Source organism: Camarhynchus parvulus, chromosome 3 (genome assembly GCF_901933205.1).
Source record: "Camarhynchus parvulus chromosome 3, STF_HiC, whole genome shotgun sequence".
NCBI lineage: Eukaryota > Metazoa > Chordata > Aves > Passeriformes > Thraupidae > Camarhynchus > Camarhynchus parvulus.
In genome coordinates this window covers 14945728-14959254 of record NC_044573.1, presented here as the reverse complement: position 1 = coordinate 14959254, position 13527 = coordinate 14945728, and the positions used below count along the sequence as shown (strand labels likewise).

Sequence of the window (13527 nt, the reverse complement as noted above, 5' to 3'; positions counted from 1 at the left end):
GAAGAATCTCACAACGAGATATGACCTGGCTGATAGACATTTCATGTGGCAGCAGTTTAGGTAATTTACAGCGCCAATCTCCCAGATTTTCATTTGGGGATAGGCTCTTTATTCACAGAAAATTTAGCACAAATATATCTGTAAGTGCCCAGGAGAAATGGAGGTTGCTATTAATGCTACTGGCACTAGCATATAGGATGGCCTATAAAATGTACTGCTCCAGCAAGCCAGGAACTGAAAATCATATAGTTTCATCAAGCATTGTTGATAAAAAATGTTTTATCAACTTATTACTGGTAATGTTATGTTTTCTTAGGAAACAAAAAAAACTCATTAAGTTTCTTTAACTGTCTTTGTCAACATAATTTTATGCTTGCGGTCTCTCAGGTGCCTGGAAGAAGCCAAACATATCCACCAGACTATTCACTTACTCAGGTTCCTGTATTGACCCTCCAACACAATGGAATCTCTCAGGAACAGTCTTCCAGTCTTTTGCCATCTTAACCATGGCTCCTGCATCTAGGACACCATAGCCAAACAAATGGTTGAACTCCAGTCCAACGCCATTCCTACGCCACCTGTGAACCTCATCATGAAGCTGGTTCCTCTTGGAGGTGAGCACTGTCAGATGCTGCATGTCTCTCCATGTCAGATGCAAGCTGTGGAAGAGCAACATGAGAAACAAACATTACAGTATTTCCAAGCAGATATTAAAGAAAAACTGTGCTTGAGTAAGGCTTTGGGTAAAGTTTGCTTCTAGGAATAACACTGAACTACACACATATCAGTAACAAAGCTTCTATTGGTCCTTCTATTGAGCTCAGTGGGAATAAGAAAGAATAGGTTTGAAGTATATAGTACTTTTCCAAATATGTTCTCCAAAATTGCAAAACCACTTCTGATTCAAACCATCAGCCTAAAAGGATGTGCTTTTCAGCTTTCTGTGCCCCAAATAATAAGCATGCGTATGTGCTGAATGTACACCAGAACAGCCAATTCCTGTCATTCCCCAAGGTGACACAAGACAGCTGAAGATATCACTAGCATCATTCTTATTGAGATCTTTTAAAAGCTTGCTCCATATCTTAAAGCTGTACTTTCTATTTCATAGATTGGTCTGGTTTGAGAGACACGTCAGTCCTATATTGTGTATGAGCCGACAGACATAATGCAGGCAAGAACAGGCTTCATGGGAGATTGTCAGTGACTCCTGGCAAGGCTCATCCAGGATGCACAATACAATTCAATACAGCCAGAAGGATATGGGAGACACTGACAGGTCCTTCTCTCTCCTGCTGCCTTCTCAGCAAAGCCTAGAAATTCTAGTGCGAGCCAGGGGTATTAAATCTAATTCCTATTCATTATAATGGCAAAGTAATTCCTGTCTTTATGGGTAGCTCAAATCAAAAAGAATAATTATTCCTGAGATATTTAGGTTCCAGTCCAGTTTAAACATTCAGTGCTCAGAAAATTCATCAAACCTTTACATTTTTATGGCCATATTAATATTTTATATAGTGGCTGTCCCACTGAATGAATTTGATAGTAGAAGGAATGATCATCCAAAGCTAAACATTTGGCATGTGTTTTACATGTATAAAACCTGAAAAATGAGACTTGGACCAAGTCATGTTCTGAGCACAATAGCCATTGCTCTGTTAATGTAAACTGGGCCTCCTCTCACAAGTCTTCATTATTCTGCCCTGTTGAAGGAAACTATCCACACAGTACTCACTTCATGTTGTGGTTACAGCAACTGAAGCTCTGTAACTAAGCAAACGTTGCCTCAGTTCATGAAAAAAAATTAACATATTGAAAGGAAAACTTTTCCTAATCAGTAGAGAAGAAGGTAATGATTTCAAGATATAAAAATGGTTCCAGTGTCAGGAATACCATGGAGATGGTAAACAGACAACGGATATTTATTCCTTCATGTAACAGAGCAATTACACAGCACAGAAGCAAACTACCAGCAATGGGTTAAGAAAACAAAGAAAACATTCCACACAACCATTGCAAAAAAAAATATTGAGAAACTGGTTGTTACTGGATGACCTAGGTGCCAAATACAGACAATCTGAAAAAGAGACAACTCCAAAGATCAATCTGCCTGTGGCTATTAAACAGAAGAGACCCACTGCTGTCTCTACAAATCATGGATCAACAAAGCTCTTGTTGTAAGATCACTTTTAATCCTCACTTCTTGTCCTCTTCCTAAGCATCTGTCATTGCAGACAGGTGCCTGGCACAAGATGAAGTCCTGTCTCATATTACAGGGTCATTCTCATATTTTTATAGGCTGTGCATTTCACGAGGACATGTGGAGAAATTAAATAATCCCTTCCTCCAAACAGTGCTAGAGAAGTCTAATTCCCAGATGCAGAGGATGGGGAGGACACAGAGAGAGCCAGACAGCCAAAATACATCTGCCATGCAACTTTGGCAAGGCTGTTGCTCCATCTGCAAGTCACCATGCCCGCCACTACTGTACAAGGTGGCTTTTGAGCTGGTTATTGCATCCTCATGCCACAGCCAGCCAACTGAAATGACGAACACCATTAAATAAACCACAGGCCCTCTCCTCTCTAGAGCTCATGAGGAATTCCTCAACAGCATACTTAGCCTCCAGGGCCAGGGCGAACACTCCGGCTGCTTCAGGGGCAGCTGCAGACGTGCCTGAATGACGCAGGGTGCAGTTGCCATACAAATCTGTTGTAGCCTGCAATGATATTAGATGTAATTAATGAAACCAGATATCCCATTTTCATTGCAGCTACAGACTCAGAAAAATACAGAAAGTGGAGTTTGTGCCCTTGCTCTTTCATTGTATTCATGCCCATGCTCTGTTCTCTTTTCTGGAAGAGTGTATCAATTTAAAACCACAGTGAGACACATTTAGAGCATAAATGAAAGAGCAAGTCATCAGGTAGTAAACCAGTGGTCATTACCACTTGGAACCCATCTACTTCTTACAAGCATGGCTTAACCAAAGGCCTTAAATTCATTTCTGATTATCAAAAAGATTTGAAACTAGAATTGTTAACACTATTGAGTTTTTTAACATTTGTCCAACTCCGAGACCAGCAGCAGCACCAGGCTGCTGTCTTCTGTGCAGATTAGTCACTAGCAGAGACCAGGAAAAAACCTCAGAAATTCATTTTATGGCAATAATTACAAAGATGCCACAGATCATTTTGGCTGGTATCATCACAGAGCTGACTGAAGACAGAAAACAGTGCTCTGTCTGCTACTGCATGTGGGCACTTAGGATTGCACAGTGTATCTTTGGGATCTGAAACAGGGCCATGGAAATTGTACAACAGCTTTTTGCAAAAAATAACTTTGAGTCAGTATGCCTGCATTTTCCACTCTGTAAACTGAACTAGTCTGAAGGTGCTGAAGAGTGGTGATTATTACAGTGGAAGAGAATCCCAAATACAATTGAACAGAACTTGCCTGTTTTCCAGCTGTAGGTATGGCCCTGCAGCAACAGCAGGCTCTGGTAATCTGAACCCCCATATGTCCTCTGTGGGTGACTAAATGTCATTCTGCTCTGTGCTGCTTGTACAGCAGAAGTCTGCCAGTACAAGAAAATATGATCTCAACTTAGATTTTTACAGAAACCTTTTGTCACACTGTCCTCCAGAAAGAGGGCAACTGAACTTTGTAATCTGGTTTCTGATAAAGGAAAGCACCGACTTTCCTTTGAAGCTCTAAAAGATGGAAGATCATTCTGTTCTCAGTAAAAATCCCACATCTTCTCAGCTGACAGTTTTGGCACCATCACATACTGCAAATGAGAAAATATTCATCGCAACAAAGAACCATCTGCTGCTCCGAAATACACAGAGTTGCAATAGGTCATGCAGACAGATATACATCATGCACAAAGACAGCAACAGCAGCACAATAATATCAGGACTCACCACACCAGCCTCTGGATTTCTCTTCCTCCCATTACTAAAGGTGGAGGCTAAGGTTGAAGAGCAGCTTTCATCATACAGAGCTGTCCGTCCATCATTTATGGCAGAATTGATGGAGATTGTCCACATGCTCGATGCATAACCATCACAGTTACAGTCATCATAGCTGCCTCCATCTCCAGAGGCCCAGACATAGATACTGCCTTTTCCACCCCGGCCCTGTGAGAGGAGAAAATCAACCCTCTGGAGTTAAACAGCAAATAGGAGATAGCAGCAACTTTAAACTTCTGAAGTGCTCAGGCTTGAACAACAGGCCCAAGCCAAAGCTGACTTAGATGAATCCTGAAAATCATGACATGTCTATTTAACAAAAGAATCTTGCATTTAACAAAAGAATTTTATTTAACAAAAGAATCTTGCATACAGACTGACCAAGCTGCTTTAACATGAAACCGGCCGCTTTAAAAACTTTCACATGACCTTATGTAACTATCTGCAAGATATGTTAATAAATGTATCATTTAAAGAAACCTTCCCGACTGACATCACCAGATGTTTATTTGCAAGAAACCCTATTCCCACCATGGCCTGAGCTCTGGCCAAGCCCTGGTCCCTGTTGGTTGGGAAGTCTGTTATAAAAGCTGGAACACACAGTTTGCAGTGACTTTGGAGACCTCACTTAGGAGTGAACGCACTTCTAGGACCTCCCAGTTCCCTGGAAAGTTCTCCAAATAGCCACTGCAACAGACCCAGTGGCTGTGGGTTCTGTATGATGGTAAAGTATTTAGGAAATTGGTGATGTATCTTTCTCAATCACTATTCTCTCTCTCTCTCATACAGTACTTATTAGGTGCATTATCATGCTTCTTTTGTTTGTTGCTAAAGCCAAGCACATAGTAAGCTTATTGTTTTATTAAATGTATTATTTTGCCTCTGTGTTGCCTCAGTATTAGTAGTAAAATAAGACCATTCTTTATTGGTGTCCATGTCCTTTAAATTGCCCCCATAAATTGGGAAAACAACTGCACATCTAATTGTAAAGCTGAGCATCTATAAAGGAGAAATATGGTACAAATAAAACATATATGAAACTTCAGCTGTGATACACAGACCTATGCAGGTTATTAAATCCAGGTAAATGGCAGCCAAAGCCAGTTCTGCAATCTTGTGTACACAACACACTTCCATTTATCACCTGGTTTGCTTCACACCCTGAAGGCTCCTGTGGCACATGCCAAGACATTTTATGGATTCGTTAGCATTTATGTCATTGTCTAAGTGCCACGAGGAAAAGTGTTTTAAAAGGGATATAGGTCATCTCACAGGCTGGGTTTGTAAGATCCAGTTAGGTTCAGACAATGGCTAAAAAGCTCTACCAGCACTATTTTCTCTCAATACATTTCTTTTTCCAAAGGTATGATTGGCTCAGAGTTGTTTTCCTGACAAACCAGATTCTACTTTTAAGGAGAAAATAAAGCTACAAGGCCTTACAAAAAATCTACAGAAAAACAGTCCCGCAATTATTCTGAGACAGACAGGACTGACTGAAGCTGAAGGGCTACTATAAAGGCTTGCCATTAGTTAAATGAAAGAAATCCATACCCTCTCCCCAGCTTCCAGATATGCAGGTAGTGGGAAAGGATCAACTCAGCTCCTTTTAATTCCATAATCAGAAAGAGGTAGGAACTGTCTGAAAGAGAGTCAGATGTGAGAACTTCAACTCTCAGGGAAAGATCTGTGGTATGGAACTCAAAGCTCAGATCTCCAACTGATTCCAGCACAGCCACCATTTCTCTCTATGTTTAGTTCAAGTACTCCAACATTTACTTCCAAGAACACCAGAAGTTTGCAAGGCTAGAATTTAACACACTGTTTAGATGCACTGAGCAAAAGATTAAAAACTTTCTTCTGGTCTTCTCACTGCCCAGCATGAAACGGAAGTTAATGAATATAAAAACGTAGTAACCTGCAGTAGCATTTTAATAGGGAACCTCTTCAGTCAGGATTTTAAATCAAATCTGAGCTCCCAGCAGTAGCTTCTATTTTTCATTGCCCCCCACTGAACAGAGCAACCTCATTATTTCAAGCACATTAGTGAGTTGCATTATAATCCACAGAATTGCACAGCAGGATTGCTGACACTGGGATATGTAACATCTCAGGACACAGATTTTCATAATAAAGATAATGACTATGAAAAAGCTCCCTGAAATCCATCTAAGAACTTCCACAAAGGCCTGCTATCAGTTGCATTTTAAGGGAGGAGGATACTGTTGCAAAAATATGTACTTTTAAGAACAAAATCATGCTAGCATTTATTTTGAAAATAAAATTCAGTAGAACAAGACCAGTCGTGCCTTTTTTCTCTTGGACTTTTTCCATATCCCACCTTTTGCTTTGACTACCATTAGTTTATGGGCCCAAACCTTGTCTTTGGACTGCCTTCAGAGGCTACATCCCAATCTTGCCACCACCATGCCCACCTACACCACCACACCACTTTTCAACACTCTACCTGCTTTGGACAGCTTCAGTCCCAAAAAAACAGGTAGTTGTCCAACACTGAAAGCAGGTGGCAGGAATAGGATGCTCATCATGTATGGACCCGTTATTAAACAATCTTCTTTCTTGTCATTTGAAAGGAAAACACTTCAATTTCATGTGAGAAATTCACTAAAGTGCTAACATGAATTTAACCTCTGCAGTGGCCAGCACAGAGAAAAAAACTTAGCCTTGCTCAGCAGGACTGTTTTGTGCTGCCAAGCATTTTACCCCATGAATGGCATTTGTAGCAGAATGGCAGAAAATGCATGTAACATATTGTTGGTGTGAAGCAAGGGGAAGTCACAGAGGAACTGAAACTCTGGGATGGGTTTTATGCATGCAATTACTGTAATGTTGAGAATGGCTTCACAATATTGCTTTCACAGGAGTCATATCCATAAGTGGTCTTAGTGTTAGAACCTACAACTCATCTCTTAATACTCTAATTTCAATTGTCTTTCCTTCCTAGCCAGGACTGGAAAGACAAGCAAACACTGCTGGAATAAACTGACAGCAGTCCAACTGCATTATTTGTAATGATGCTTAGGACTTGTTGTTCACATGTCCCACAGTCAGATCCCACAGAGAGATTGCCTGCACAGGCAAGCTGTTTGGTGGCTGTTCTCAGGGATCGTGTAGTTTACCAGGTAGAAATATACAGCTTCAGGAGAAGTAAATTTTCAGCTCTCTGGATAGCACTAGTAATAAAACTGATCTAGTCCTCATCTAGTGGGTCGCATCCTTGCTCGTGGCATGGCAGGGGTTCAAGAATTAGATGGCCTTTAAGGCCCATTCCTACTCAAAGCACTCTATGATTTTGTGATAAGCCAGAAAAATAAAATCCAGTTGTATTAACTAAACATCATATTTAAAGTGAACTGAAAGCTCTTATTTGCATCTCAACCTTATGTGAATCTAAAAAATATTACTAGTGTGACTCAAGCTGCTGCCCATGTGGACCAAAAATGGGACTGAAGAAGGCAATAGTAACATACACTGTAACCACCAGAGAGAGCCTGAAGGAAGAGTCAGGAAGAACACAATACCAGGAAGGTTTTAAAATACATTTTAAAGAGTTATCTTTCCTCCACAATCTTCCAGAAACCTGCTCATTTCCTCCAAAAGTGATGCATGCCCTGGCACTCACCCTTCTGAGCCATATATCTGAAGATATATGTGTGAAGATATATGTCTGAAGATATATCTTCAGCCTTCTGAAGATATATCTCACAGCTGAAAATGGATGATGGTACATTTAATACCAGCCCAAGAGAGGCCCAGTTCTCAATTCAAGTTGAACCAGAATTAAATGTTTGGCAAGGCTATGTGTTTAGTAATTCACAGACAGTTCCTGTAAGCTCTCTTTAAGAAAAGAGCAGGTTTTCTATTTCCAGTGTCTTTAGTGGGAAGCTACACCATGAGGAAACATCCCCTGAGAAATATTCTTACCCATTTTTCTCATCTTCCATAAGTGCATAATCCCAGAGAAATATCTTTTGTGAGCTACCTTGCAAAAGTGAGCTGGCAGAAGACTTCAGCCTTTCTCACTTTATGTAACTTCAGGCATTACTTAAACTATGTTTTCCTCCCTTGTTGTTTTCTTCATTCATTATGCCTGCTGGGCTAGTACCTGAGCCAGTGTTTCCTGAAGCTTTGTCGGTTTGATTGTTGCACAGCCGCCTACCGTTGCAGCCTGAATAGCTGCTAGTGAAGTCCAGGGTAAGGAAGCAAAAAGGGCCTTTGCATAATATCAACAGATGTTTAATTCAGCTGGCCAGGTTTGGGGTCCCAAAGCACACACATATGTGGAGGGTCCAAGTTCCCCTCTCTCAAGGAGCCCCCGGGGTGACCCTGGTCTCCGGGCGGTACTAAGATAAGGGCCAATCAGGGGATGAGGAGGGAGTGGCTCAGGGACACAGGAACAGACATAGGAGGAGCAGTGGAAGGAGCCGGTGGGGTCTTATGAGCTTTAGAGGCAAGCTTCTTGTGTTTTCCCAAGCCAGGGGATGCCCCCCAGGGTCTCCACAACTTCCCATTTTGAAATTATTAAGAAAGCTTCTCTGAAGGATCAACTGAATCAACACAAAATGACAAAAACAAATAAAAACCCTCCACATGTGTGTGCTTTGGGACTCTATTAAACATCTCACCACGTGGCTGAATTAAACATCTGTGGATATTATGCAAAGGCCCTTTTTGCTTCCTTACCCTGGACTTTACTAGCAGCTATTCAGGCTGCACAAATGGCACACTGAACAGAGACCTCTTCTCCTAGAAAACATCTGCACTAGACCACCCTGAGAATTGGGGCTTTTTTTACCCCAGTGTGGTGAGTTTGAAATTTTGGTTCCTTCCTCCTTTTACTCTCCAGTTTTGGGAAGAGACTGGGTTAAGATGGAAACAGCACTCACCCATGCAGAACAAGAAGTTTACCTTGTTATAAATGAGGTCCCATATCTCTAATTTAATAATTCACAGACTTAAAATTTAGCAGCAGTTTTTAATTGAGCAGCCATTTTATAATACAATCAAATATAATCCAGTAGTTACAAAAAGAAATTTGGCAGTGGTTCAGACAAAGCATAAGCAAAAATCGATCGATCGATCAGGATATGGGGAGGGCATCCCACCCTGCCTCACGTACAAAAGGCAAAAGGATTCAAACACAACTTACATACTGTATGCTAATGCATATTCATCAATGTTTTCCCATAAATCTCCTCCTATTTTAGATTCTCAAAATCTACGTCTATACTGGGCAGCGCATGCTCCTGTTGTTGCTAAGGGGGCTTTTGGCTCTTTGGTGGTCTTCATGGAGGAAGGCCGACAGTCTTCCTTGCTGTCCTCTGAATAACCTGGTAGGTAGTGTGTGCGCATTAAGCTTTGTGTTATGTAAGTAAGCACTATGTTCCAATGTGAGAAATGCATGTATTTTATGATTGGCTTTTCACAAATATTAAAATGAATATTATATGTGTTGTGTTAGCAAGTAATGCTGTATTAATTCTCTTAAGTACTGTATAGTTTTAGGTTATAAAAAATTGCTAAAATAGAAACTATGCTATATAAGATGCTTTGTTTAAAAGAGAGGACTCGCAGCGAGATAACAGCCACAGGACACCTAAATCTTTCAGAAGAGAAGAATTTATTGCTTTCCTATCAGAAGAAACAAACTGCTTCCCGCCTCGAAGGCGCCATGGGTGTTAGAAAGGAGAAGTTGACGCTGACCAGACAAAAATCCTGTGCTTGAATAAGAATTTATGTATCATGTATGAAGTGTATGAATATGCAACAGGCTATTGCTCTTAAAGATTACTCCTTTTGTTAGAGGTGTGTCCTTTTTCCTAGGCCCGTGCTGCCTGGAAAAAGGTACCCGGACGTCCGTAACTCTTTGTCTTTATTGTCTCATATTGTCTTAAATCCTGATTGTCCAAATTATTATTACTCTGATTGTATTACTATTTTTATAATCATTTTTATTACTATTAAACTTTTAAAATTTTGAAAACAAGTGATTGGCGTTTTTCACATCCAATTAAGCCTTATTATTTTATAGATAAGACCACTATTTTAGACTCCCTGTCTGGAATTGTCCCAACTTTATTCTCTTTATTGTCCCAACTTCTCAAGGTCGGTCCTGCTCTAGGAGTTGTCTTAACTTTGTCTTGATGCCAATTCTGGCTTGGGAGTCTCCCTAACTTTTGTTCATCCCAATTTCCTGCATCCTGTTTCTCACATGTATCATCTGCAAAAAAACCCATCTGCTTCATAACACTAATCACATATACTTTTTCCAAATATTTTCCCAAAATACTGATGTAATTACAGTTTAGTTAGCATGAATGACATCCATTTATCAACCTCTACCTTAAAAATTCTTTTATTCAAGAAAACTTTTGTTTTTCAGAGAGGCAGTCAAAGTGTTTTGTACACTGGTTATTTAAGCACTTTTCTTATATTTCGTGGAACTCAGTCCAAACCAATGAATTTTTGGAAGTAATTTGGGAAAAGTTAAAAACAAAGACAGAATTCCGTTCTTTATTTAATATGATGATGAAATGCGTTCTGAATCTTGAGGACCATTTAAAAAACAGCTGAAAACCCCTCCTCCGTGTTCCCCTCTTTGTGCCCCTGCATCTCCTCCCCTATCACAAGGACAGACTCCTCCAGGCTCTCCCGTCTTTCCTCCTGCTGCCCAAGTTGGCTCTCACCACATGGTCACATTTATGTGCTCAAGAGGGCAGAGACCCCGTGGTTGGAGCTGCGGGGTCCCTCCTTCTGCCCTCTGGTACTTATGCTTCCTCCCACAGACGTGTTTACCTTGGTTGCTATAGCACTGCGAGACGGAGCGGGTGGTGAGAGCCGTCCCCCCTCGCACTGAACAGCTGCCCCTGCAGAAAGCCCATGGCTTCCCCTCTGCTGCTCCACATGGCCAGAGTGAGCTGGCTGATACTCGCTGCCCAGCCTGCCCCGTGGCAGCCCGCTGCATGGGGGCCAAGGGCAGGCGGGCGAGACCGGCGGGCCCAGGGTGATGCTGTCACCGGGCAGGTGGACAGCCCCACCGGGGGATGGCTTAGAGCCGCAGTCCTGGCAGCGAAACTGCTGCCCCCATGCCAGCAGCGCCTGCAGGCACCAACCAAGACAGACCCCCGAGAAGGAGGAGAGGCTGAATCTCAGCGTGGCCACCAGCGCCGGGAGTGTGATGAACTTTGCACAGCAGCGCACCAGCACCAGCAACGCGTCCAGCACCACCAACACAAACACGAACCCACTGACAAAGGTAAAAAAGTCCTTGCCATGAACATTTTGGGGACAGTGAAATGGTTCAATGTCAAAACCAGATACGGTTTGATAACCTGGAATGATAACAAAGATGTGTTTGTTCATAAGACTGCTATAAAAAAAACAACCCCAGGAAATACCTCCACAGTCTAGGAGATGGAGAAATTGTGGAATTTAATATAATACAAGGAAGAAATGGCCCCCAAGCAGCCAATGTGACAGGACCTGGTAGAGTTCCAGTGCAAGGGAGTAAACATGCACCAGACTGCAAACCTGCGAAATATTATCCACATCACAGAAGTCCTCCACACACCTACCAAGGAAATAGAACCCAAAAAATTCCTGTGGCATCTGTACCTCCCTCCCACTTTCCCCTTTTCCTTTACATTGTCCTGTTACTCTTTTTTTTATGTTCCCACAAATTCCTACCTCCCTTTCCCCTCACCTATGGTCTCCCTCCACTATTCCTTTTCCCCAGAGTTCCTTCGTAATACCAGAGGGAGCGTGATTGGGAGGGAAAGGAAGGAAAGTTTCTCTAAAGTAACCATCTTTTTCTTAAAAGTTAATGATTTCTATTTAGAGTTTCCAACAGGCACACCACCACCTACACTGCCTTGTACAGGGTCTATCACAGCCAACAACACTGCCACAGGTGACAGAGAACCAATCCCTGCTGAAGAAACCTTCTCCTGACTCAGTTTCCTGATAAACCATACTAAGCAAACCCTGCATCCCTCCTGCCAGCTCTAAGAAAATCTGTTTGGACACTGGGGAGTCAGAGTTTTTTGCATTTTGAAAACTGTCTTATGAGTACTTTTATTTGTTTTTGTCATTTTGTGTTGATTCAGTTGATCCTTCAGAGAAGCTTTCTTAATAATTTCAAAATGGGAAGTTGTGGAGACCCTGGGGGGCATCCCCTGGCTTGGGAAAACACAAGAAGCTTGCCTCTAAAGCTCATAAGACCCCACCGGCTCCTTCCACTGCTCCTCCTATGTCTGTTCCTGTGTCCCTGAGCCACTCCCTCCTCATCCCCTGATTGGCCCTTATCTTAGTACCGCCCGGAGACCAGGGTCACCCCGGGGGCTCCTTGAGAGAGGGGAACTTGGACCCTCCACATATGTGTGTGCTTTGGGACCCCAAACCTGGCCAGCTGAATTAAACACCTGTTGAAATTATGCAAAGGCCCTTTTTGCTTCCTTACCCTGGACTTCACTAGTAGCTATTCAGGCTGCAACGACCTAATGCAGAGGTTGCTATGCAGTACAAGTCAGCTGGAGGCAGCGAGACCTTGGCATCCCTGAACTGCCGCCCATTTTTTGTATTGCCAGGGTTTTCTGGAGCCTGCCTGCATGTTCCTGCATCCCTAACATCTCTCACTCCCCTGGCTCCTCCAGCTGCCAGGATGATTTGCCTAGAGCAAATCTGGTAGCCTGTGACTTCTTGGATCCCTTTGCTCCTTTCCTATACTGATGACTTGGGCACTGTTAAAAACCTAAAGCAATATCTAGACAGAAACACATTTCTGACAGCCAGCCAAGCAACCTTGATTTAACCTCAGAGATACCTCAGAGAAAACATGGCAGGAAACATACTTGGATTGCCAAAGTTTGCCACCACACAGGTTCAGGCACACAGCTACCCTTTTTGAGCTGAATGCCTTTGCACTCCTCCTACATCCAGTTCCTTCCGAAAGCCTGGAGATGCTGAACTGTAACCCTGGAAAAGCCTAGCACAGCCACAAGCCATGCAGTTCAGCTCAGAAGAAACAGCAACAGGGTTATCCTCTCAAATTCACCACTGACGAAGGCCCTGTCCCTTCCCTGCTGGCCTAACCTTCTGGTATTCAACAGTGGAAGAGGAAAGGCTGTTTTAGCAGGAGCAAGAACTCAGTTCAACACTTGGCTACTGTGCAGAGGATAACTATCACTTGGAACCACACTTCCAACATACTTCTCCTTTTTGTGTCCTTTTCACATTTTGCTGTCTTTAATAACTGTCTGTCCAGTTTGTCTGAGCAGATTTCTGAAACTATTTGGGTCAAGTAATAACCACCAAACTCCAAGACTGCTGCATACAAGGCTCAAAAAATCCAAGACATATAATTCATAAACTCTAATAAAAGGCTTTCTGTAACTTATTTTAGAATTGGTCACATAAGAGTACTGAACTCACATATGCCAACCCACAATTAACTGCTTAATTGTTAATACCTCCTTTGGCTAAAAATAATGCTTGAGCCATTTTCTACATCTAAATTGCTGTTGAAATTGGATGGGCT

At 42.2% G+C, this 13527-nt stretch overlaps 1 protein-coding gene across 4 annotated transcripts in view; it reads right to left on the bottom strand.

The window, feature by feature from the left end:
- PCSK2 (proprotein convertase subtilisin/kexin type 2) overlaps positions 1-13527 on the bottom strand; it is a 111420-nt gene that overhangs the window by 9618 nt on the left and 88275 nt on the right. For all 4 annotated transcript variants that reach the window (XM_030944475.1, XM_030944474.1, XM_030944476.1 and 1 more), the window contains 3 exons: positions 3927-4142; positions 2619-2719; positions 432-659 (listed from right to left, as the gene is read on the bottom strand). In XM_030944475.1, coding sequence (XP_030800335.1) covers positions 432-659; positions 2619-2719; positions 3927-4142 — 545 coding nt within the window. The remainder of the gene's footprint in view (positions 1-431; positions 660-2618; positions 2720-3926; positions 4143-13527) is intronic.